Below are 22,555 nucleotides of genomic sequence, written 5' to 3' on the forward strand. Positions count from 1 at the left end.
TGTGGTTTAGTTTGTACACATTGATTACGTCGTAAACAAACATCTTTAAAGGCTGACCACTTCGGTACTGTTACCAGGGCAACATGTGACCCGTGCTACACAGCAACCTCAACATGTCCTTTAAACCACAAACAACACATTTACGTTACATGTACGTTCACTAATACTTCTAACAGGTTTAACTAGACTACTGCAGAGTGAATTTACTGCGTTAATGTGTATACATTGCAGACATGCGATTATCATACGTCCCAGATTAAAATTCTCGATTAATCAATAAAGCACAATTTAACTTGGTACTGGTCACGTCGGGATTTTATAAGATTATTTTATAACATGTTTTTCCTCCCCTGTACGTCTATTTCAGTGTCCACACATTATAACTCGTTTACTGTACCATAATCGCATCAGTTGCCCTACCACGAGTGCGCGCAACAGAGGGCTGTGCACTCGCGCGTTCAAGTATTTGTACCCACATGCTCGCTGAGCTCAGTCAGCGTTTGACTCAGTAGTGGCAGAAGGGATCCAGGATTTCCACTTGTTAGTAAACTCCACGATAGCGAAATCAAGTGCATCCCTTCAGCCAACATGTCAAAGTTGGATCAGATCCTTATCCTCGACCCTCCGTCTGACCTCAGATTTAAAGGTATGTGAATGAAATATTATTTATTTACTTGTTGTCGTGTCAAATGTCCAGCGAGTAGTAGTAGTGGTAGTGGTGGTGGTGAAGCAATGATTTCACACTCCCTCAAGCGAATTTCGTTGCTAGCAAGCTAGCTAGCATTCACCGCCATTTTAAGTTAGCCAGGGAGCCGGACGGGCCGCTGCAGCCTGGCGCTATAGTGACGTGGATAGCCGGGCAGGCGTGCACCCAGGTGGCCTGCTATTCAGTACCAGCTTACTGACAGTACCAGGCAAAGAACTGGAAGGATGTGGTTGTCAGTGACTGCTTAAAAAAAAGGAGAGTTAAAGTCTACACGTTAAGAAGCATGTTTGTGTATGTCTTCACTTTTAATATCAGCTACTATGCTGTTGCTAGTTGTGTTAGCAGGAGTAAACTGTTGTTTCTTGTGGCTTAGGCTATTCCCTGGAAAGAAATTAATTTCAGAATGAAAAATCCGGCGTTCATCTTGATGCACCTGTGGCAGAAACTTGTGAAGCCAGTTAAAGTGACTGACAGTTGGAATGACAAACTTGGTTAGCTAACGTGAACTGTAACAACATAGATAGTTTATTTTTTATTTTTTTAATAGCAACACCGGGCTAACGTTAGTTCAGTTGACCTAAACCTATTAGCTAGATATTGACTAATTTTAAGCGTGTGTTCGTATCCTGGACAAAACAGGACGGCACATTCATGGGAAAGCAGGGTGCTTCGCGCATTCAGCACTGATTGCTTTTCCTGGTAGTGATAACGTCCAGTGATGTGTCAGTTAACCGTTGGCTAATGATAGCTTGGCTAGCCTGCTAATGCCAAAGTTGATGTGTAGCTGTGTAGTTGTATAACCGTGTTGTTTTGCGTCTGACAGACCTGAAGAGACCCATATCACATTTTTTAAAAGTCCTAGATAGAACATAACTTTTGGTCATTTCTGAGTCCAACTGTTGCTCTTGTGGGCAAGTGAATGAAGTGGCAGTAAACGGCGCTGATTTCAATGAAGCTAGCCCTCCCAGGCCATGGGTGACACAACAATCTCCACAGTTGGACAATTTATCCTCATCATTATTCATTTTGACCCAAAATTCCGCACAGCACTTTTCGTATTTGTCCCAGTTACCAAGCTCTGTGCCTGCTGGAGGCATTTTTGCGAACTACACAGTTATTTCTCTTTCTGTTGAATGTACCACTTTCCTGGACGAGGTTATAAGAGGACACTGGTGTTTGGACAAGGTGTGAATTGATGCTGGTTGTAGCCTGACAGGATCGTTAGGAAGGACACAAGCTCACATTCCAGACCCACTGTGTCTTTGGGTGGGGTGTAATAATTAGAATGTTTTGGTGATGAGGTGTCCAGGGTGAAACTAAAAAATTTTTTTTGCCTGTATTTAATGATGACACAGGTGAAATAAAGGCACCCCCCCCCCCCTCATGTTAAAACTCTGAAACTCATAAAATCTGTGTACATTGATTAAAATCCGAGAATGTTTTTATCATGCAAGGTGCAACAGAAAGTGCGATGGTGAATGGAGCCTTTTCCAGCAGGCTGACATTGTAATTGGACAGGGGTAAGGATGTAAATCAGTAAAAACTTGCTCTGGCTTAAGTTAAGACATCTGGAAAAGGTTAGTAACCATTTGATTTAACACACATTTGTTATGTCATAATAACAGCATCAAACAACAGGTTAATGGTGCTATTATGATAAAATTCTTCAATCATATGGTTGGAAAGCCACCAATAGTCTTATTTGTCTCGGGCAGGTTGTTTTTTGGGAGCAACGAGGTAAACCAGAATATTAAATGAAATTTTCTCCAGCTGAACTTTAAAATTTCATGGGTATTTAGCCTGATGGTAGACACATGGTTCGTCATAATCTGATCATGGACCTCTACTTTTTACCTGATTAAGAAATTCTACTCTAATTTGACTTATGCTTGTTACTGATAAGTCACACGGTTTACATTTTCCCTCATCAGATTAAACTTTTGGCTTTTTATATTCTGGATTGGATGCAAAGCTAAATTGCATCAGTATGATGCTGTTCATACTGATCATTGTTTACTGATCATCATTGACTCGTTTTGTTCTTTAGCACAGAGGCCAAAATGTTTAATCCACTGCACATGTTAGAATGTGGTTTATGACCCAGAAATTGGGATTTTCTTACAATTTGATATAAAATGTAAATTATAATGAAAATATGTTTATGTCCTTGCAGTAGAACCTGGAAGCATATTGTATGTTGTATATCAGGGTTTTGGTTGTATCAAAATAGTCCTTTTGTAGGGACAACATATGTTTATGACTCTGTATTACTTAAAAAGTCTGTGAGCCTTCCTGTTATTTATGGATAATAAACAAATAAACAAAAGTGTATTTTATGCTGTGGTAAATTAAACCCTAGTTTAGAACATGCATGAGAATTCCAGAATAGTGGCCCATTTGCTTTCATACAAACCAGAGTTTTGTCATACTTTTAACGGGTCGTGTTTAGAGACTCAAGTCTTAATACGTGTTAAGCCCTTTGGCCACTTAACCCGTTATTGAACCAGCATCATATTAAATCTTACATTGGGGGGGGGGGGGGGGGGAAACATCTAATCCGAAGTACTAAATCCCTAAAGAATGCATCACTTAAATTTGGGAGCTGTGGTTCCCCCCCCCCCCTGTTTTTTTTTGTTTGTTTGTTTTTTACATTTTTGTATGGCCCACATTTTAAGTGGCTTCGGTTTTTCATGTGAAGAAGCAATCTGAGGAGAAGGACGATGACCACAACTTCTTTACCTTCACAGAGACAGAGCTAAATCGGTCTGCATGTATTGGAAAGCTGGACTGTTTTAGAGCCTCTGCTGGGACTCCTCCAGCAAGCTAGAGGGGGCAGCCCTCCTTTCCTTGGTTGGTATTTTTAGAGCAGCACTGGCCTGGGGGACCCTAACTCAGCATACATGCAACAAGATGAGAGAGGTGCTGCTAATGCTGCTTGAGAAAAGGTGGCATCTCAGTGTTGGGCAGTGGATGCAAGCTGCAGTATGTGGGTGGGATATCTGATGCACACAACTGTTTTCCAGTTTTAGGCTTTGGTGTAGTAGTGATCATTGTGTAAAACGCATAGAAGGTAGAAATATTTTGGGCTCAGTTAATTTCCAGCTTATAGAAGCAGTTACTCATCTGTGCTAGTTTTCTGTTTAGGTCTATAAAATAAAATAAAAAAGTCATGGTTTTTACCTAGTCTTTCCAGCATCATAGTGCAAAAGCTAGTATAGAATCGCCTGCACTGATAGTTAAGTTATTTATTTACCAGGATATAGTTATATATATTACTTTGTTAGAGTTATCCGATACCATGTCTTGCACTATCCTACTGTATATTACTGTACACTACTATTCTTATTATATATATTGTATATCTTATATCTTATTCATCTGTTCCTCTGTCTCTCCTGCTGCTTCGAGCATGTACATGACAAAAGAATTTCCCTCGGGATAAATAAAGTTATTCTTATTCTTATAGCATAGTGCTGAAGCTATAATAGACATTGTTTCTGGTTCTCATACTACTACAGGTAGGCTCTGTTTTGAACAACCTGGTATTGTTCTGTCAGGAAGCAAGTCATTCTTTATAACTCATCTGTGTAGCAAGAACAAAGGTCCTCGAAGTACACGGCATTAACAATGAGGTTTTTCAAGTTTGTATGAAGGCCTTTTGTGACTCACCTGTGATTTTTGAAAAGCAAAAAAAAGCCCCAGTAGGCACACAAGTGTATGTTCTGGTATTAGCTGGGTGGAGCCATTCTGCTCTGGTCATGCATTGCTTCTTATCTTTCAGGGCATGAATCAAGGCTAAATGCTGACTTTGAACTCCAGAAATAAAGCCAAGCTTTAGAACTTGTGGAAGCAGAGAGAATATTTCTGTTTCTTGGTTTGTTCTGATATTTTTAGAAGTGTAAAAAAAAATAATGCAGATATGGGGGAACTAGTTTGGATACCTATGTAAAATTTTTGTACTAGTAATTTAAATGATGAAAAATGTGTATTTCAAATTTTGAAGCCTGGCAGCTATTGGGTAACAGGTTTTATTTATTGGTAATATATGACTCATTTAATATGTTAGGTTAGGTTGTTACCTAGGAAACCGTAACCTGGACCCGAGACCACCGTCAGCTTCAAAGTGATACACAACAAGCAGTTTGGTCCTTGTCTGGATGCAAGTTTGCGACTTGTAAAGCACAAGTTGTGTGGCATTAGATCCACCCTCCATCATTATGGCCAGGCTCAAAACACCAAAATGTCATCTGCTGAAAATCCTGAACTTGAAGCTCCATAAACAGTGGGTGAAATCACTGTAGTAAAGCACATCTTTTATACTTTTTGCATGCATGAAGATGAACACCTGTTAGCTGCTAACAGAGCCCATAAAAATATTAAGTTGTAGCTGTGTCTAAATTCACAAATTTGGATATTTTGACATATGTTACATCAGAATAATCATATGAGCTTGCGAATTGTCTGGCAGGTAAACTCTATAAGCATGATTTATAACATCCATGCTGTGCTCCCAGCTAACCAAACATCATGAGACATTGTCCAAGCTCCCAGCCTAATTGTGCTGATTGAGTTTGGGGTACCTCTGACTTGGCAAGAAGTTTTTTTTTGTTTTGGTTTTTCCAACATGATATGTTCAATCTGTGCTCTATAGTGCTGACCGTAGTTAAGGACCTAATTTAATGCCAGTGCTGTCACAAGATGGTGGGCTGTTGTGCAACTTTTGATCTCCTGATACGTGACCAGTCTGCATCATCATGGGATGTCTATATGAAATTAGCTGTTTTGGAGACATGAAGGGTAATTGATTCAGGTGATCACTTGAGCGACATACAGGAAAAAGAGGTAATCTTTGATATCCCAAGCGAAACTGTGCTGTCATAGGTCGTTCCACCCCACCATCCGTATTGGATAGGCTATACAGTTATTAAAAAGAACAAAAAATAAGTAAAGATTCTTATTTTAACATCCCCAAGGAGTGAAAATTGGTGTCTTTCTCTCAAGGTTTCTTTGCTGTAACCTTGTATGTAACCTGACGTGCACCTCCTGAGAAATTTAACTACATGTTGGGGCGACACAGCCCGCAACGTTAGCTGGACATAGGACATAGATTTCTCGCAGAAGTCTAAATTAAGCTCATGTCTTCATAAAGCCTGTGTTATAAGGAGGAATGTACAGATGACTCATCCTTGTTGACTGCCATCAGTTTATCGATTAGGTGTGAAAAGGAGCAGGAAGCCTAAAAAAATCTGTCCAGAATTTCACAGCTGATGGATTTCTAGTTGTTGTACTTGTGGCAAAACTACCGTACAGTGTAGCCTCAAGCCAAGAAACTTGCTATTCAATAAGGCTTCTTAATCATGTTGTTGTAATTGAGTTACATGTCAGTATTTTTCAGCTAATCCTTTTTAAATGTATTTTTGAAGCTTGGCGCCAAAACACAGCATGCCTCTTTGTCTTCCAGGGAGGAGGTGTAACCTGAAATATTGAATTTCTGAACTGCTGTGTAAACATGTAGCCATCTTCTTCAGTATTGTGGCTTTTTTTGAATCTAGCAGACTTACTGGGGGAAATAAAAGCTTAATTCTTGGAGTTTCAGTCATCTGTGAAGTTTTCAGAATTTTGGATTTAAACCATACACCAGTGTTGGAGACTGTGCTCTGACATACAAAGCTAACGCTGCTTTGTTTTTTGTTTTTTTTTTTTTTGTTTTGTTTTGTTTTCCAGGCCCTTTTACAGATGTAGTCACCACCAACCTCAAACTGAGGAACCCTTCTGACAGAAGAGTGTGTTTCAAAGTGAAAACGACAGCACCACGTAGGTACTGCGTACGGCCAAACAGCGGTGTCATCGATCCTGGATCAAGCGTCAACATCTCTGGTAAGTTTTTATTTGTTAACTGTCTTTTGGCCGCCCATTTGAACATGTAGTTTCGGACTGAGTGTGAGCGAATAAAGGAAATGTTCAGTCGTAGGTCAACAAGTTGGAGATTTCAGTTAAGGGGGAAAAAAAGTCCAAGTGACCTATGCTGTTTTTACAATGATTTCTGTATGATGTTTTTCTCATGACCCTCAAGACCACAAGCAATAAAGTTGTTCTGTGTACAACAAGAGTTCCTTTAGCTTTAATTTCTTCAGGCTTTATCATCTTCTCTGTCTACCTTTTGGAGTAGATCAAGTTGTACCAGAGACCTTATCTCAACAGTTTTCCTTTAAGCAAGTTGACATATCTAAGATGCTATACATTACTATATCTCTTGAATGCTGGGTTATCTTATGTTTGCTGATGACATTAAGGTAGCTTGGGTACCATCTGTTTGTGTTTAGGCTCCACAATTGTCCATCCAGGGTGGCCACTGGGGCCTAACAGAAATATTGGAGTTGAGATAAAACAAAACTTCTTATAATGAGGAATATTAACAGAACACCTCTGAAAGCAACCCATATTAGCATCTTAATTGAAGTAATACATTACTCTGATTAGTGGTTATAATTTCATCTTTTTTGGTATGCAAATTTGGCTGCAGGCAAAATGGGGTTTATTGGGCCAGATTAGTTTCAATTTGGCTGGTTATTAAGATTCATTAGTCATTTTTAAAGACAGTTGCCTGCATTGTCTACAAGCACTGTTTCAGCTCACGGCAGTGAAAGAGGAAAATGGGTTGCTTGTTTTTAAAACAGTGACCCTTTTCCTCCAGCAGGTTTAGCAACTTAGTTATTTGAGCTCCAGCGTGCTCAGCATTACTATATGTGAATGTCTGTAGAAACGTCTCACTTTTGCACCATAGTCCCGGTAATGTTTATTGTGCTTTTAAATTCCATAATGGTTAAATGCACTGCTTCTGTTTGTTCTTTGCAAACATTGCCAGTTTAGTGTATGACAAATGGCATTATTTCAATGTTTGTGTGCAGAAATATCCACACATTAAAGTTTCAGAGGGCTTTATTTCTTTGATGCTTTTAGTGAACAATGACATTGCGAGCTTGTATTGAATTAAGTTGGAAAATGAATGACATCCTCTTGAAACTCAATAGATCCTTTAATGAACCTATTTAAGAAGGGAGGGAGGATCCCAAAATGGATCTCTTGTGAATGTCTGACTCGCTGAAGTGTGTATTAATTTAATTCAAGCAATCAAGAACTTGAGTTTCGACATCGGTTGTATCATTCGTGAGAATATTGTCAGAGGTTTTTAGGAGCTACGAAAGTTAGATTCTTATTGGTCCTTCAGTGTCATTGGGGAGGTACCCGTTTGGTCTCACACAACCACATTAAAGTATAATAAGGACTCCGTCAGAAGATGGTGTGCCCCCCTGGTTTTAATGGCATGAAGTATAAAGGAACACTGAGAAGGTCTCGATGCTTTGGAACAATCATCCTCCAAAATACCTTGAAAAACTGTAAATTTACCTTTTTGTTTAAAAAAAAAAAAAAAAAAAAAAAAAAAAGTTATCCTTTTTAATAAAAGTTGAGTAAAGAGGAAAAAAATCACTGATAAATTAAAAAAACATGCTGTAAAAACAATGCCTCAGATGTTTTCACAGGTCATTTCTGGTGTTTAGTATGCTGACTGTTTATGCGATCTGTTTTCTGTGTATAGACGTGCTTTTATTCAAACAGTTCTCATTGCTCATTTCTGTTTTACAGTCATGCTACAGCCCTTTGACTATGACCCCAATGAGAAAAGTAAACACAAATTCATGGTGCAGACGATTTTCGCCCCGCCAAACGTCACCGACATGGAATCATTGGTAAGTGACTGGGATTTACTTTTGAACCCATTATTTTGCTTCTAATGTTGCAGCGAATAACACAGAGGTGTACCTTTGGTTACGGAGCTCTGAAGTCATTTAAATGTGTCAAAGTGGAAGCATGACTGTAGTATTTGCACAAACTAAAACAGTAAACCTTACTAGTTAAAATCTGTTGAACTGAATAGTTTTTAATGCTTATTGAATTCTTTCACATAAAACAGTTGATCAGCTTAAAAAAATCCCCATTTAAATCTTTTGTCTTTCTTCCACATTTCCTTTTATATGTAAAAACAAACATTACTTGTACGGTCTTTATTGGTAAAAGGAGCCCTATGCATTCCAGTATCACATGCACATGACTTGTGCTTTAAAATATTAACTTGATTCACTCAATGAAAACATTTCATGTATGATATTTGATAGTAGAAAGTCTTTTACTGTTAAACTTTAAGTTGAAGGGTTATCGTCATCTGCTGAGTTAATTTCCTTACTCTGAAGCATTTTCCAGTTATCCACCAGGGGACAGCAGAGACTCGGTCAGCCAGTAAAACCTGTACATACCTTGTCATTGTATTCATGAACGGACTTGTTTTGAATGAGGTTTAAAATTCAGGAAGTATAGACAAACTGAGGTCTGACTGGTGCTGATGTATAAAATGGAGTCTCATGTTGTGAATTAATCTTTTGTTTCTTTTCTATTTTATCGTCTGTACTATACTTTTCTACTTTATTTCTTTAAAAATTCAGAGTCTGGGTGGTGCCATTTTGAAATATGTTGAAAATAGTTCAAATAAACAGAAATAAAAGGAAAAGAAGCTGCGCCCGTTTTATATAGATTTAAGGCTAAATTGCTTGTACATACAATGTGAAGGAGTTGGCACAGTTTTAGTGTGTGCATGTGTGAACAGAATCTATCTGTTAGAAGTTTAAGTTGATGAATAACATGTTTTCATTTGCTTTTAAATCCTCACTAGTGGAAAGATGCAAAGCCAGATGATCTCATGGACTCCAAGCTGAGATGCGTCTTTGAGCTGCCATCTGAAAATGATAAAGTGGTAAGGTGCAATGATCAGAGTCCTTTCTTGAACTGGATATGTGCTACTAAAAACTCTAGAAAAATAAAAATTGTCTGGCATAATGTTAGCATGACGTTCCTGTGTCGAAAACAGAGTGTAAGATCTCTGCAGCATCTTGCAGCTACAACAGTGTTCAGCAACTAGGTGCAGTTAGAATAGCAGTGTGATGATTTACAGGCTGAGACACTGCCCATGGAGCAGTGGTACTATATGCTTCTGAAAGTATGTCAGGTTGGTAAAGAGGATGAAGCTTAAATGGGTCAGATAAGGGCTGTGCGATATGACCAAAATCTCATATCCCGATATAAGACATCTATCGTCCCGATAACGATATAAATCACAAACATTTAACATTTTCTTTGTAAGTATTTATTACACGGTGTGCTGCGGGGAAAAGCTTGTTCTAATGTTTGAGTCTAAGGTTTTTTAGCACCTGACGGCTCTTTTCTTGCTTCTCATCCGTAAATATTCTGCATACTCTTTCACGTGGTTCAGTTTATTTTGAAAAGTCTTAACAGGATCTTGAGCTTTATTGTGAAAGGTTTATGTGGAAAATAAACAAGCAGACACGCGATGGTTTTACCGTCGTTGTTGCTAACGACAATGCATGAAAACAGGCACTTGTCCGTCAGTAGTGTGGTTATATTAATTATAAGAGAAAGAGAGAACTTTAAGAAATTAATATAGCCACTACAGTGACCATCAAAACGATGAAAAAATATTGCCGTAAACAGTTGATTTGCGACACCATGAAACAAACGATAGTGTAAAATGAAACGATAGACATTTTTATATCGTCATCCGATATATATCATTATATCGAACAGCCCTAGGTCAGATCAATACTGCAACGTAGCCAGAAAACCAAAAAACTGAGTGAACGGATTCTGATTATCTGACTGATAGCAGGGTTTACTTTTTCACAGCTAATCAGTGTTGACTGATTAAATAAGTTATATTTTGTAGCACCAGTGTTGCTTAGGATAATTTTTCTATTTCTAGCAGCTGACTGTGAACTGTGTGTAAGTAGGAGCACATTTCCCTCATCTTAATAGGACATACCCCGCGATATACATGATCAGGGTTAAGTTCCTAATCCAAGATATGCAACTCTGAGTAGGATTCACTCTTATTATGGGGACCACTGAAGTAGAAACTAGATAATATTTTCCTCTCATTTATGTCAGGACATCAGTATGTGTCACTTTTAATCATAACCTTTTTTTAAAACTTTTTTTTTTTGTTTTGTGCTGGCAGTTTAAAAACAGAAAAGTCCAGATCAAAGACCTGGCCTTAATTTGATCAGTCTCATGTACTGCAGCGGTTGTTTTTATCTAGACCTGGTCTGATGTGGTTTGGATCGAGGAAAAGGGACTATAAAGACTATAAATCCTAAATTGTGCTTAAATAATCAGTTTAATCCACTTGTTTTAATCAAATTCAGGTTTCATAAGTGTAAATGTTACGCATTAAACTTAGATTTGGTCTCATTGTTGTCTGGATGGAGATGAAATTTTCATATATTTGTTCTGTGTAGGTATCTGGTGTGGTGGTGTTTTTGTTTTGTTTTGTTTTTTTTAAAAGCACCTAGTGAAAAAAAGCACAGACAGTACGGCTTCATGATGGGATACCTGTTACAAGACCCCTGCTCAAAAGTGAGATCTCTCCCTGTACTATTCAGCAAAAAAAAAAAAAGCTTAACTTCTTGTCTCTGAGAAGTTATTTGTAAAAGTAGCCATAGCTGAAATCTCTGTGCACGCGGTTATCTTTATATCGTGATATTTACTCGGCTGATATTCGCAGTTTTAAATGCCCTGAATGTCTCTTATTTTTCTCTCGTCGTGTACTCTCAGGCACTACTACATGATACTGAACAAGCATCTGGCATCTGTAGGACTTGTACTCTCTGTTCCACAAGTTCTTTTTGTAGCTGAAGGGAGTTCTTTATGAATGAATTGAGGACCGATCAGGCCACGTGCCTCCTGGATTGTACTGTGTGTGAATAGGTTCCATATTTTAAACACTCAGAGTACCGAAGGTCATCTTCTGCTTACAGGAACATGTTAGCGTGGGTCATGCCAGCCTTGTGTCAATGAAAATATCCCTAAACTATTTATTGAAAACTTGGGAAATGTGTGCTGCTTAACTCCACATAAAAGTAATCATATCCTGAAGTTTCTCCTAAAATACATTAATTAATACATTAATTGTGTTGTGCTCTATTGCCAGTTTTCCAAACTTTGAAAAATTCATTTTGTTGCCCAGATCTGCTCAGATCAGTGAAACCACCGACTGTTATGTAAATGTACCTTCTTGTAGCTCCAGGTGTTGGCAGTGACAGCAGTTGTGTGCACCATGTATCAGGGTGTAGCAAGTCGCACAAAGTGAAAGACACAGCAACGTGTTTTACTGTCACACCTCTCTACTTAAATAAAGACCAAAGGGACATGTGTAAGCAATACTGACGTTCCTGAGCATAGGAGAAATGTCGTATGTAAATGTTTAATTACTAGATGCATATTTTTTAGCATGCATCAAATTCTTGTGGCCCACAAGAATCGTGGCTCGTCAGTGCATTTTGCATTTCAACAGCTAACTTTTTCTTTGTTGCTGATGTGAAACACTGCGTGAATAACAAAGGCAGCTCTAACTTATTTTTGTAAGGTGAGAAAAGGTGAAAGCTGTAATGAAAAAGATGTTAGTGTGATTAGTGCCTCCACTGTATATCCTAATAATTTAAAGAGTAGTTCACACTTTTTTTTGTTGTTGTTACAGAGTTACCTAGGTTAGTTAGGTGTGTGTGTGTGTGTGTGGTCCCCCATTATATAAGTAACTCCTCTGCAGGCTCACATTAGGTCATTTTTAAGACTGAAAAAAATTGAGTTTGTGTACGATCAGTCATCCTTGTTTTCATTGCTTATCTGAGCCTTAGTAGGCCTCGTTATAAATGCCTGACTTATGGGAGCGATATGATGTCCAGAGGGTTATTTTTGTTACCCTCCAGGAAGATAGCCAGGACTGATTTTAATTTTAATGTAGTTTTATTTACTCAAGCTTGAAACATGTTTTTGTTTAACAAATGGCCCAAAATGATCAGAATAAGCTTCTGTTAAGTACTCAATGCCTTAACTATGTGCTGGCCAATCATCCTCAAGAGCGTAGTCACTCCCTAAAGGTCCGCTTTTAAGCCAGGAAAAACCCAGATCCTGCCCTCGTACTGATTGTCAACTTTCATCTGCTACTACGCAGCACTCTTTTTCCACCCCTCATGTTGTCATGCTGTCTGTGCCACTACACAAAGCCACATCCACCATGACTTTTGGAAAGACATGTTTTTTTTGTTTTTTTTCTTTTCGCTTGTCTCTTTGATCTGGCACCATGAACCTCGGGGCCCTCGAACAAGGCCGCCTTTCTTTTGGCTCATGCTTCCGTCTAGAGGCTAACCTCCATACTTAGCCCAGGGCATACTTAGTCCAGGGCATACTGGGCCTTACCTCATCCTCTCTTTGTTGGGCAGAATGACGTGGAGGCGACCCGAGCCGCCCCCATGATGAACTCCGTGAAGGCGGAGTCGTCGGCAGCCGCGGTGCCTGTCGCTGCCGGAGCGGACGACGTGGAGATGAAGAAAGTGGTGGAGAAGTGCAAGAGACTGCAAGCTGAGTTGAACAAGCTGAGTGAGGAGAACCGGCAATTAAAGGTTGGATATGATTGGTAACTAATTGTAGTCAAACACTTGGATTTTTAATGCTAATGCATTCCACACAGAATAAAACTGAAACAAAGTGTGAACGGGGATTTGCTGTCAAATATAATTGTACGAGCCTGTGAGTACACACCAACATCATACTACTCTCTGGTAGTTTTGAGTGTGTTTGTTTCAAACTCTGTAGAGGCTTGTGACAGCAACATGTTTGAATGCAACACAGCATGTTGTGTGGGTGTGTTTTGCTGGGTACTTCTCACCTCTGGCTCTTCCAGAGCGTTGAACTGACTGCTCTAACAAATCTCTCTCTCATCCTCAGAGTGGAAACATGAATTCTGTGTAGTTGTATGAATGTAGAGTTTTATTCTAATGCACGCTTCACAACAACCAGGCGGTGAGAAGGCCTACCTACACTGAAGGCCTACCAGTCAGTCTCAGCATTAGCAAGGGAAAGACACGTCCCTCTGCTGGAAAACAGCAGGATGAACGCACCTCTTCTGTTTGAAGAATGCAAGATGATATCAGTTGAAACTAGAAAAATTTGCATTTCCTGCGAAAATGCAGTGTGGATGCTTTAAAGCTGAAGCTGTCTGCAAAAACTAGCTGAAAAAGTTGAAAAGTTGCAGAAATTGTAAAAGCTTTGCAGAAGCAAAGGAACTTTTCGAAAAAGTAATAACTTAGCAGAACTGCAATTAATAGAGGAAACATAATACTTGGCAGAAATACAATAGCATAGCAGAACTTGGCAGAAATATTGTAACTTACCAGAAACATGAAAACTTCTCAAATATACAAGAATTTAGGAGAAATAGTATAAGATAACAGAAAGAATATATTTAGCCAAAAATACTTAAACATTACATAAACACTATGATTTAGAAAAATAGTACAACATAGCAAAAAGACTGTGATTTAGCAGAAATACTGTAATCAGCACATATACTGTAACATGACAGAAATTCCTCCACTTAGTAGTAATACTATAACATAACACAAATGTTATGATTTGGCACAAAAACCATGATTTTGCAAAGATACTATGATTTAGTAGAAATGCTATGATTGAGCAGAAGTACTAAGATGTAGTAAAAGTACTTTGATTTAACAGAAATACAATTATGGAGGAGTAATTCTTTAAAATGGGAGAAATATTGATACACACACATACACAGAGCCTAAAGGGAACAGTATTTGTGCCATGGAGTGTTAACAAGAATGTGAGGTCCATATTAGAAAAGCTGGTAAAATGATAAAAGTTTGCAGAATTGTAATAAATGATGACTATGAATTACTGGTCTGTGATAGTGTATTAATTTGTAGGGAAAAAAACGTGTTGACCAAGGTGGAATCGAACCAACGACCTTTGGCTTGCAGACCTATGTCATTACCAACTGCGCCCCTGGGAAAGAGAGCGGGCGTCTGGAAAACAGGGTGATGAGCAGTCAGAATTAGATCGCGGTGAGAGGCGAAAAACGCCGTCTTTTGGAGTTACAAAACGTCGTGTAACTCAAAAACTAGGTGGACTAGAAGCATAATTCTTGTACTGGGTGAATCGGCGGACTTTGGTGTACTTTGACTGTGATTTTCATTGCTCTTTGTACAACCGTCGCGGAGATATGACGAGAGAAGAAACGGAAGACCTCAGATATGATTGGCTGGCTGGGAAGCCGTGCAGGCTCTGATTTGTAAATTTGAATTTGTCAGACCTCACAGAGGATTGGCTGCCTGGGGACCTGGCAGTAATATATAGAAATAGTATGATTAAGCATAAATACTACATTTAGTAGAAATACTATGTTTTAGCACAAATACTGTATTAAGCAGGAATACTATAAAAAGCAGAAATACTATAAAAAGCAGAAATACTATAAAAAGCAGAAATACCATAATTTAGCAGAAATACTATAAAAAGCAGAAATACTATAATTAAGCAGAAATAATATATTAAGCAGAAATACTATAAAAAGTAGAAATACTATAATTAAGCAGAAATACTATAATTTAGCAGAAATACTATAATTAAGCACAAATACTATATTAAGCACAAATCCTATAAAAAGCAGAAATACTATAATGTAGCAGAAATACTATATTAAGCACAAATACTATATTAAGCAGAAATATTATAAAAAGCAGAACTACTATAATTGAGCAGAAATACTATATTAAGCACAAATATTATAAAAAAAAAAGAAATACTATAATTTAGCAGAAATACTATATTAAGCACAAATACTATATTAAGCAGAAATACTATAAAAAGCAGAAATACTATGAAAAGCAGAAATACTATAAGAAGCAGAAATACTATAATTTAGCAGAAATACTATAAAAAGCAGAAATACTATAATTTAGCAGAAACACTATATTAAGCAGAAATACTATAAAAAGCAGAAATACTATAATTTAGCAGAAATACTATCATTTGGCAGAAATACTATGTTTCAGCACAAATACTCTGGTTTAACACAAATATTATAACATAGCAGAAATACAATTATATAGCAGAAATGCTATATTTAGAAAGAAAAATATAATATAGTAGAAATAGTATGATTTAGCAGAAATACTGTAATCAGCACATATACTGTAACATGACAGAAATTCCTCCACTTAGTAGTAATGCTATAACATTAATTTGTAGGGAGAAAAACATGTTGATCAAGGTGGAATCGAACCCACGACCTTTGGCTTAAAGAACCATGTCATTACCAACTGCGCCACTGGGAAAGACAGCTGGACTCCTGGAAAACAGGGTGATGAGCAGTCAGAATTGGATCGCGGTGAGAGGCGAAAAACGCCGTTTTTTGGAGTTACAAAACGTAATGTAACTCAAAAACTAGGTGGACTAGAAGCATAATTCTTGTACTGGGTGAATCAGCAGACTTTGGTGTACTTTGACTGCGATTTTCATTGCTCTTTGTACAACCGTCGCTGAGATATGACGAGAGAAGAAACGGCAGAACTCAGATATGATTGGCTGGCTGGGAAGCCGTGCAGGCTCTGAAAATTTGAATGAGTCAGTCCTCACAGAGGATTGGCTGCCTGGGGACCTGGCAGTAATATATAGAAATAGTATGATTAAGCATAAATACTACATTTAGTAGAAATACTATGTTTTAGCACAAATACTATGAAAAGCAGAAATACTATAATTTAGAAATACTATAACACACATAGAAAGAGAGAGAAGCAACTTTGTAGATCAGTCAAGCTGCCTGGGAGCTGCTGGATTTGAATCCACCAATCAGAGAGGCTGTGTACATTTTCCCGCCAAAACAGCTGCAGCCGTTTTTACACACGCAGCAGAGAGACAGGATTTTGCAGTCTATTTCCCATTGTGACGACTACCCTCCAAACAAATGGCCATAATTTCCTAACCGTAGGGGCTAGAATGGTCATTCTTACACCGTTTTGTTCAGAAGAGATGGGGGAATCTTCAAGTGTTGACAATTTATCATTAAAATATGAATTATTAAAGATATTTGACTTGTAATGCACCATAACTGAGTAGAGGCTAAGCAAAAACTGCCTTGACTTGCCCTCAAACAGCGCTTTCTAACTCTAAATCTATTTGGAGTATCGATATCATTTTTTCACCGTAAGAGACAGCAGGCTTTGGTGAACAACCATGGAAATTTTCAGGTCTTTGTGGAAATCTATCAAAAAGATATGACGAGAGAAAAAAGTGGCTCATTTCCAGAGTTTGAAATCTGAAGAAATCTGAGCGAAGAACGAATTTCCTACCCCCAAACAAGTCTAACTCATCTCAGAACGGTAATAGGTGAGAAAAAAATTCTTGAATTGTGAGCGTCAGGAGTGTCTGAAGATATACTGGGACAAGCCTCATGTTTTAACTTCGCTTCGTTAAGGAGATATGATGATTCGAATATGCCTCTCATTAGAGAAATCCAGCGGTGATTTTGAACAAACTCTCCATTGACTTTCTATGGAGAGTTTTCAGACTTTGTGTTGGTCTGAGGAGATTTGCCAAAATTCTATAAATTCCACAACAATGATAGTGACATTTTCTGAAAGCCAGCAAAAATACCTACATTTTGATGTATAATTTGTGGGAGTTGAGTGAAAATTGAGCAAGTAGCAAGAAGTTGTTCGGACATGAAGAGAAGACTGCAAAACTTACAGTGCCTCACTTAGAACCAACTGCATAGCAACCATAACAACCCATGTATTTTGTGAAAAATCACAAAGATGAAACTCAAAACTTGAAGAGGGATAAGATGAAAATGGTAACAGATATGAAAAAGCTGAATCATACATGAATAGCCCAATAATTTGTGAACATTTTAAAGTTTGAATGGTTGTTCTAGGTGAAAGTATGAGGAAGTAGTTAAGTTTCAAAAACAAGCAAGTTTTAGCAGAATTGCGGAAGTTTTCCATTCATTTCAATGGGACAAATTAAAGGAAAAAAGCTTAATATTTTAAAAAGTATAATAGCAAAAAATAGCAAAAGTCATAGCCGGAATTAGCAGAAATAGCAGAATAGTTTAAAATTTGAATGGTGAAAATCGGCTGAAAATTGTGGAAGTAGTTAAGTGCCAAAAAACGTACAAAAATTGGCAACTAGAATAATAAAGTATAAAGAATAAAGAGAAACAGGAAAACAATAGTGTGGATGCCTTAAAGCATCCACACAATAAAAGATTAAAATGTATGGATTTGCATGTTATTCCTCTGTTTGTGGTATAAGCTAGATAAGTGACACAACTGGAAATTCCTGAGACAAACTGGAAAAGGGAGAGAACATTTTCAGGGTATTGGACACTCATTTGAACTATTGCAGTGGTCCCCAACCTTTTTTGCGCCACGGACCGGTTTATGCCCGTCAATATTTTCACGGACCGGCCTTTAAGGTGTCGCGGACCGGCCTTGACAACAAAATACAACTAGTACTGGTACCAAAAAAAAGAAGATTTATTCATAACACACGTGAAAAGACCCAGGAAAACAGAGTTAACAATAAAAACGATAACAAAATAACGCTGAAAACCATACGTTTCACACCTGAGCCTCAACTCTCGCGGCCCGGTACCAAACGACTCACGTGCCGGTCCGAGGCCCGGGGGTTGGGGACCGCTGAACTATTGGATGACTTGTTGGCATCTCTACAGAGTATGACAGGATGTGCATCTAGTTTGATGCTCTTGTACTTAGAAGTAGGAAAATTACACTGCCTTCTCCACAGTGAGGTCACAAAGTAAAAAGAAATTTCTCAGTTTTCTGACAGTTTCAGTTGTCATTGGTGACCTCTCTGCTCTGCAGAGAGATTTGCAAAGAAATAAGAACAGATTTTCAGCATCTGCTCTCTCACTGTGTGAGATGAGGGGAATGGCCTTGGAAAGTGTGTCTTAGAGTACATATGTTAAAAGGCTGAACAAGTTGCAAATGTAACTTTTTTGACTTTGGAGATGGTGTTACAGCAGCCCAGCAGGACGCTGGACACCTTTTTTCTCTCTGTTTACATGTACATCATTGTTCCTTCCTTAGTATCACTATGAAATCCTCCAACTCGACTGCCATGTTGGAATATTGTGGTTGCTTATTTCGTAGCCCGTCTCTCAACAATGGGGAGTGAACCATGAGTTTAAGTACAGTAGTCACTGGGACAGAAAACTGCAAGTCTGGGCTCGAAGTTTGAGAATTTCTGTAAACCTGCTTGTGTTTTACTAATCTTATTACCTTATTCACTCCTCTTCTTTACTTGTTTTCTGTTCTTTACACAGGACGAAGGTTTGAGAATGAGAAAGATGCCCCGCTCAGACCACATGACACCAAACTCGACCAGCCTGCTCGGTCGGGAAGCCAGCGCCGCCTCCCTACCATCCCTCCTCGTTGTCATAGCAGCCATCTTCATCGGATTTTTCATAGGGAAGTTCATCTTGTAGACTGGGAGAAGCATGCCAGCCGTATCCCACGCATCGGCTCTGGAATTTAAAAAAAAAAAAAAAAAAAAGGAAAAAAAAGAAAAGGAAAAAGGCCTGGAAAAACCGAGAAGTCTTTCTGTTGACTTTTGCCATATCATTGGTAGTGTGGCCTACAGTGAACACATCTGTACAGTATCATTTGAAGGCGCCGCCTTTTTACAATCTCACACAGTTAGTATGCACAGAGTTGAGTGAGGAAAGGCGAGAAAAAGCGATTGCTCCCCCCCCTTTTTTTTTTTTTCTCCCTTCTTCTTTGTTTTGTTTTTTTTCTTTGCCTGTATAATCCAGATATCCAGTGTGGTGGGACAATGAAAGTTGTATACTATCAGTCAACATGGAAGATGCACCTAGAGTTAACCATGGGCAAGAAGCACTCAAAAGAATAATATCTCTCTCTCTCTCCCCCCTCCCTCCTTCTACTTCTGTTTTTAATAGGAATTGAATGGAATGTTAGGTGTCTTGTAAATGTCGTTTTAAATCCTTTTAAACAAAAAAGGAAAGAACTTCCATCATAAAGACGTTGCTACCTGTTGCTGGATTGCCTCTGAAGTAAAATCTGTTCGGTTTGTAATTTCTTCTACTTGTGTTGGAATGTTCAGGCCCAGCTGGGGATATAGGTGCCTCCTTCTTGTACATTTGTCTTGATCTCACAATACAAATACAGACTTATTATTATTATTATTATTATTATTATTAATTATTGTTATTATTATTATTGCTACTACTACTATACAAATCGTATATCCTTCTGAGGCAGTTATTGACTGAAATAACGTTTCCATTCTTAAAGTCCTGTCAAAGGTATTCAACATTGAAAAATAAAAATGAAAAATGTGGTTTTCATAGCTGTCTTTTCCTGCTTATTTTTGCTGCCAATGTGTTACTTTGTGTTTGTACAATGCAGTACAGTATATGAATTACCATGCGTTTCTAAATTTGCTTTATATCTCTGCAGTGGATATATATGTATATATTTTGATGTAACCTAGATTGGTCAGATGAATCAAGATGGAAGTTTTGGGCTGTACTTTAGTTAGTGAGGAAGGGATTGTTGTACATTTCTTGTGGTTTGAGCTCCCACAAACTAGGCGCTGTCACTCAGTGTTTGCGAGCCGGTTACGCCAAGGTAATTTTATGCATTTCTGGTACATTATAGTATTCCAGATGAGGGAGGGGGGACATCTGTGGTAAGCTTGTTCCTAAATTTTTATTTTATTTATTTTTTAGCCTGATTGGTAAAACGAGAAAGCGTTCTTTACAAGATGCTGATTATTTTCTTTTTTTCTTTTTGCACAGAGTTGAAACCTACAATTATTCTGTTAAAGCGCAAAGTGACGTGATTCACTGCAGCATTGGTAAAAGACCACTTTTTTGTCTTTCTCTCTCTCCCTCTCTCTCTGTTTGGCACTAGATAGTGGGAGAATTGCATGTTAGACTTTGGCTGTGTGACTATAGTGTTAAGAGACGAGCTGAAAGTTGCATAATTGTATGCTTGAAGTACAGAGTGGCCCCTTTGAGTGAGTCTTCATTCTTTATGATATAGATTCAACAAGATGCTGGGATCATTTCTCAGAGATTCTCAGACATATTGAATGATTGTATTGCATAGTTGCTGCTCATTTGTCAGCTGCACATCCATGATGTGAATCTCGTTCCACCACATCCCAAAGGTCACTGTTGTTATTGTTACTGTGGTTAAGGTTGCCTTCATTATCAGCTTGAAGCAGTCTGGTCCTTCTCCTCTGACGCCAACAAGCCATTTTTACCCAGAGAACTGCCGCTCACTGTACGTTTTTTGTTTTTTTGGTTTTTTTTTCCCTTTTCAGACCATTATCTGTAAACTCTAGAAATGGCTGTGTGGGAAAACCCAGCAACTATGTTCAAAGTTGTAAATCAACTTTCTTCTCCAATCTGGTGCTCTGTTTGAAGTCCAGCAGGTGTTCTTACGCATGCCATGAGTTGCTGCTATATGATTGGCTGTAGTAATGACCAATTATACCACCAATTATTTTAAGCTGTAGGTACCTTCTCCCATCAGCAGCACAATCAGCCATATTTATGATTTATCCTGTCAGGTTTGAGCATAGTTAATTTGTTGCTATAACAATACGAACATGCTAATTTAAATACTGGCTTAAAATGAGCGGTGAGTTGGAACACTCGATATTTGGCTCACAGATGGAGGATGTGGCTAATGTAAGTAATATCACTCGAATTGCATGTATAAGTTTCTATTCAATAGAGCTAAGATTTTTTTTTTTCTCCCCCTGCCTCCCCATATTTTTTGGGGGGGTTAAATCCTTTGTTTTTCCACCTTACTCATTGCGCACAACGGAAGACCTTATCAAATGTGAGTAAACGCTGCTGCTTCACAGTAACTTTGTACTGAGAATAAATTACAGCAGAATGTTACAGACCTGATCATATATATGTATATGTCTAAGGATAAATTTCGCCTCCATCTGCTCCTTTAAAGCTGCTCAGTGGACAGTTTGTCCTTGGCAACTTCCATGTAAGACTCCCTCGTACATCCACTTTGCAAACCCATAAAACTGGGGTTTTTTAAATGCCCTGCTGGGAACCATAAAGTGTAACAAAGGGATTAACAAAAATATGTTCCCTGTTAAATGTTCAGTAAGCTACAATATACAAAATCTGGCTCTAAGAGCAGTAATGAACACGAAGGAGTATCAAACCTTTGTAATCTCATACATGTATCCAGTTATTGAGACATTTCTTGGAGCCCGTTAAAGCTTCTTTAGCCTGGGAACACTGAGAGAAACTATGCTTTATTAATGATGACACACAAAACCTCAAGCTTATATTTGACAGAAGCATGCTGGGAAACTGCAATCCTTGTCCATGACCCAGAGGGAGATCGAAATGACAACACATGATAATGATGAGTGAAACCCCATGAGCTTAATTAAGGCTGAAATAAAGATCCCACTGGAGGAGTGGAGTTTTGATACTGAGCCACACACGAGGACCTTAATCCCATTAAGGTATTTAGAATTTATTCCACCCTCAGGTTCAAAAACCACCTGAAAGAAGCAACAAACACTAATCCCTTTGTTTCTTATATTACAGAGGCCTTTGCTAGAAGACCACAGTTACAACTCCACATTGTCAACGGGTAACACAGCTGACTACGCACAAACATCTTATTTGTGTTAGACGCAGCGAGAGTCTTCGGTAATCTCACGGATCGGTTCAGAATCCATTCCTGACTGTACTGAAATGATTATATACAGTAGATTTTCTTCTTCACACAGCTACAGTGGAAACCAAACAATTAAGATGTGACTAAAGGGAAAACTCTCAGCTTTAATTCAAAAAACTTGAGATGAGACATTTTTATACACAGTCCCCCA

The 22,555-nt window shown here is 38.3% G+C and overlaps 1 protein-coding gene across 2 annotated transcripts; it reads left to right on the plus strand.

Annotated features, from left to right (window-relative positions):
* The first annotated feature begins 411 nt into the window (after positions 1-411).
* On the plus strand, positions 412-20,026 carry vapal (VAMP (vesicle-associated membrane protein)-associated protein A, like). Of its 2 annotated transcripts, none has more exons than XM_006792287.3 (6): positions 412-646; positions 6,431-6,583; positions 8,351-8,454; positions 9,432-9,512; positions 13,051-13,230; positions 13,556-13,761. In XM_006792287.3, the coding sequence occupies exons 1-6, from the start codon at positions 589-591 to the stop codon at positions 13,577-13,579; spliced, it is 600 nt and encodes a 199-aa protein (XP_006792350.1). In that variant the 5' UTR covers positions 412-588; the 3' UTR covers positions 13,580-13,761. The 2 variants fall into 2 exon arrangements, with proteins under 2 accessions (XP_006792350.1, XP_006792349.1); XM_006792286.3 differs by lacking the exon at positions 13,556-13,761 and adding an exon at positions 18,981-20,026 and having other exon boundaries at positions 415-646.
* The last annotated feature ends 2,529 nt before the right edge of the window (positions 20,027-22,555 follow it).

The sequence above is a fragment of the Neolamprologus brichardi genome, chromosome 18 (genome assembly GCF_056152115.1).
Source record: "Neolamprologus brichardi isolate AB-2024 chromosome 18, ASM5615211v1, whole genome shotgun sequence".
In the NCBI taxonomy this organism is placed as follows: Eukaryota; Metazoa; Chordata; class Actinopteri; order Cichliformes; family Cichlidae; genus Neolamprologus; species Neolamprologus brichardi.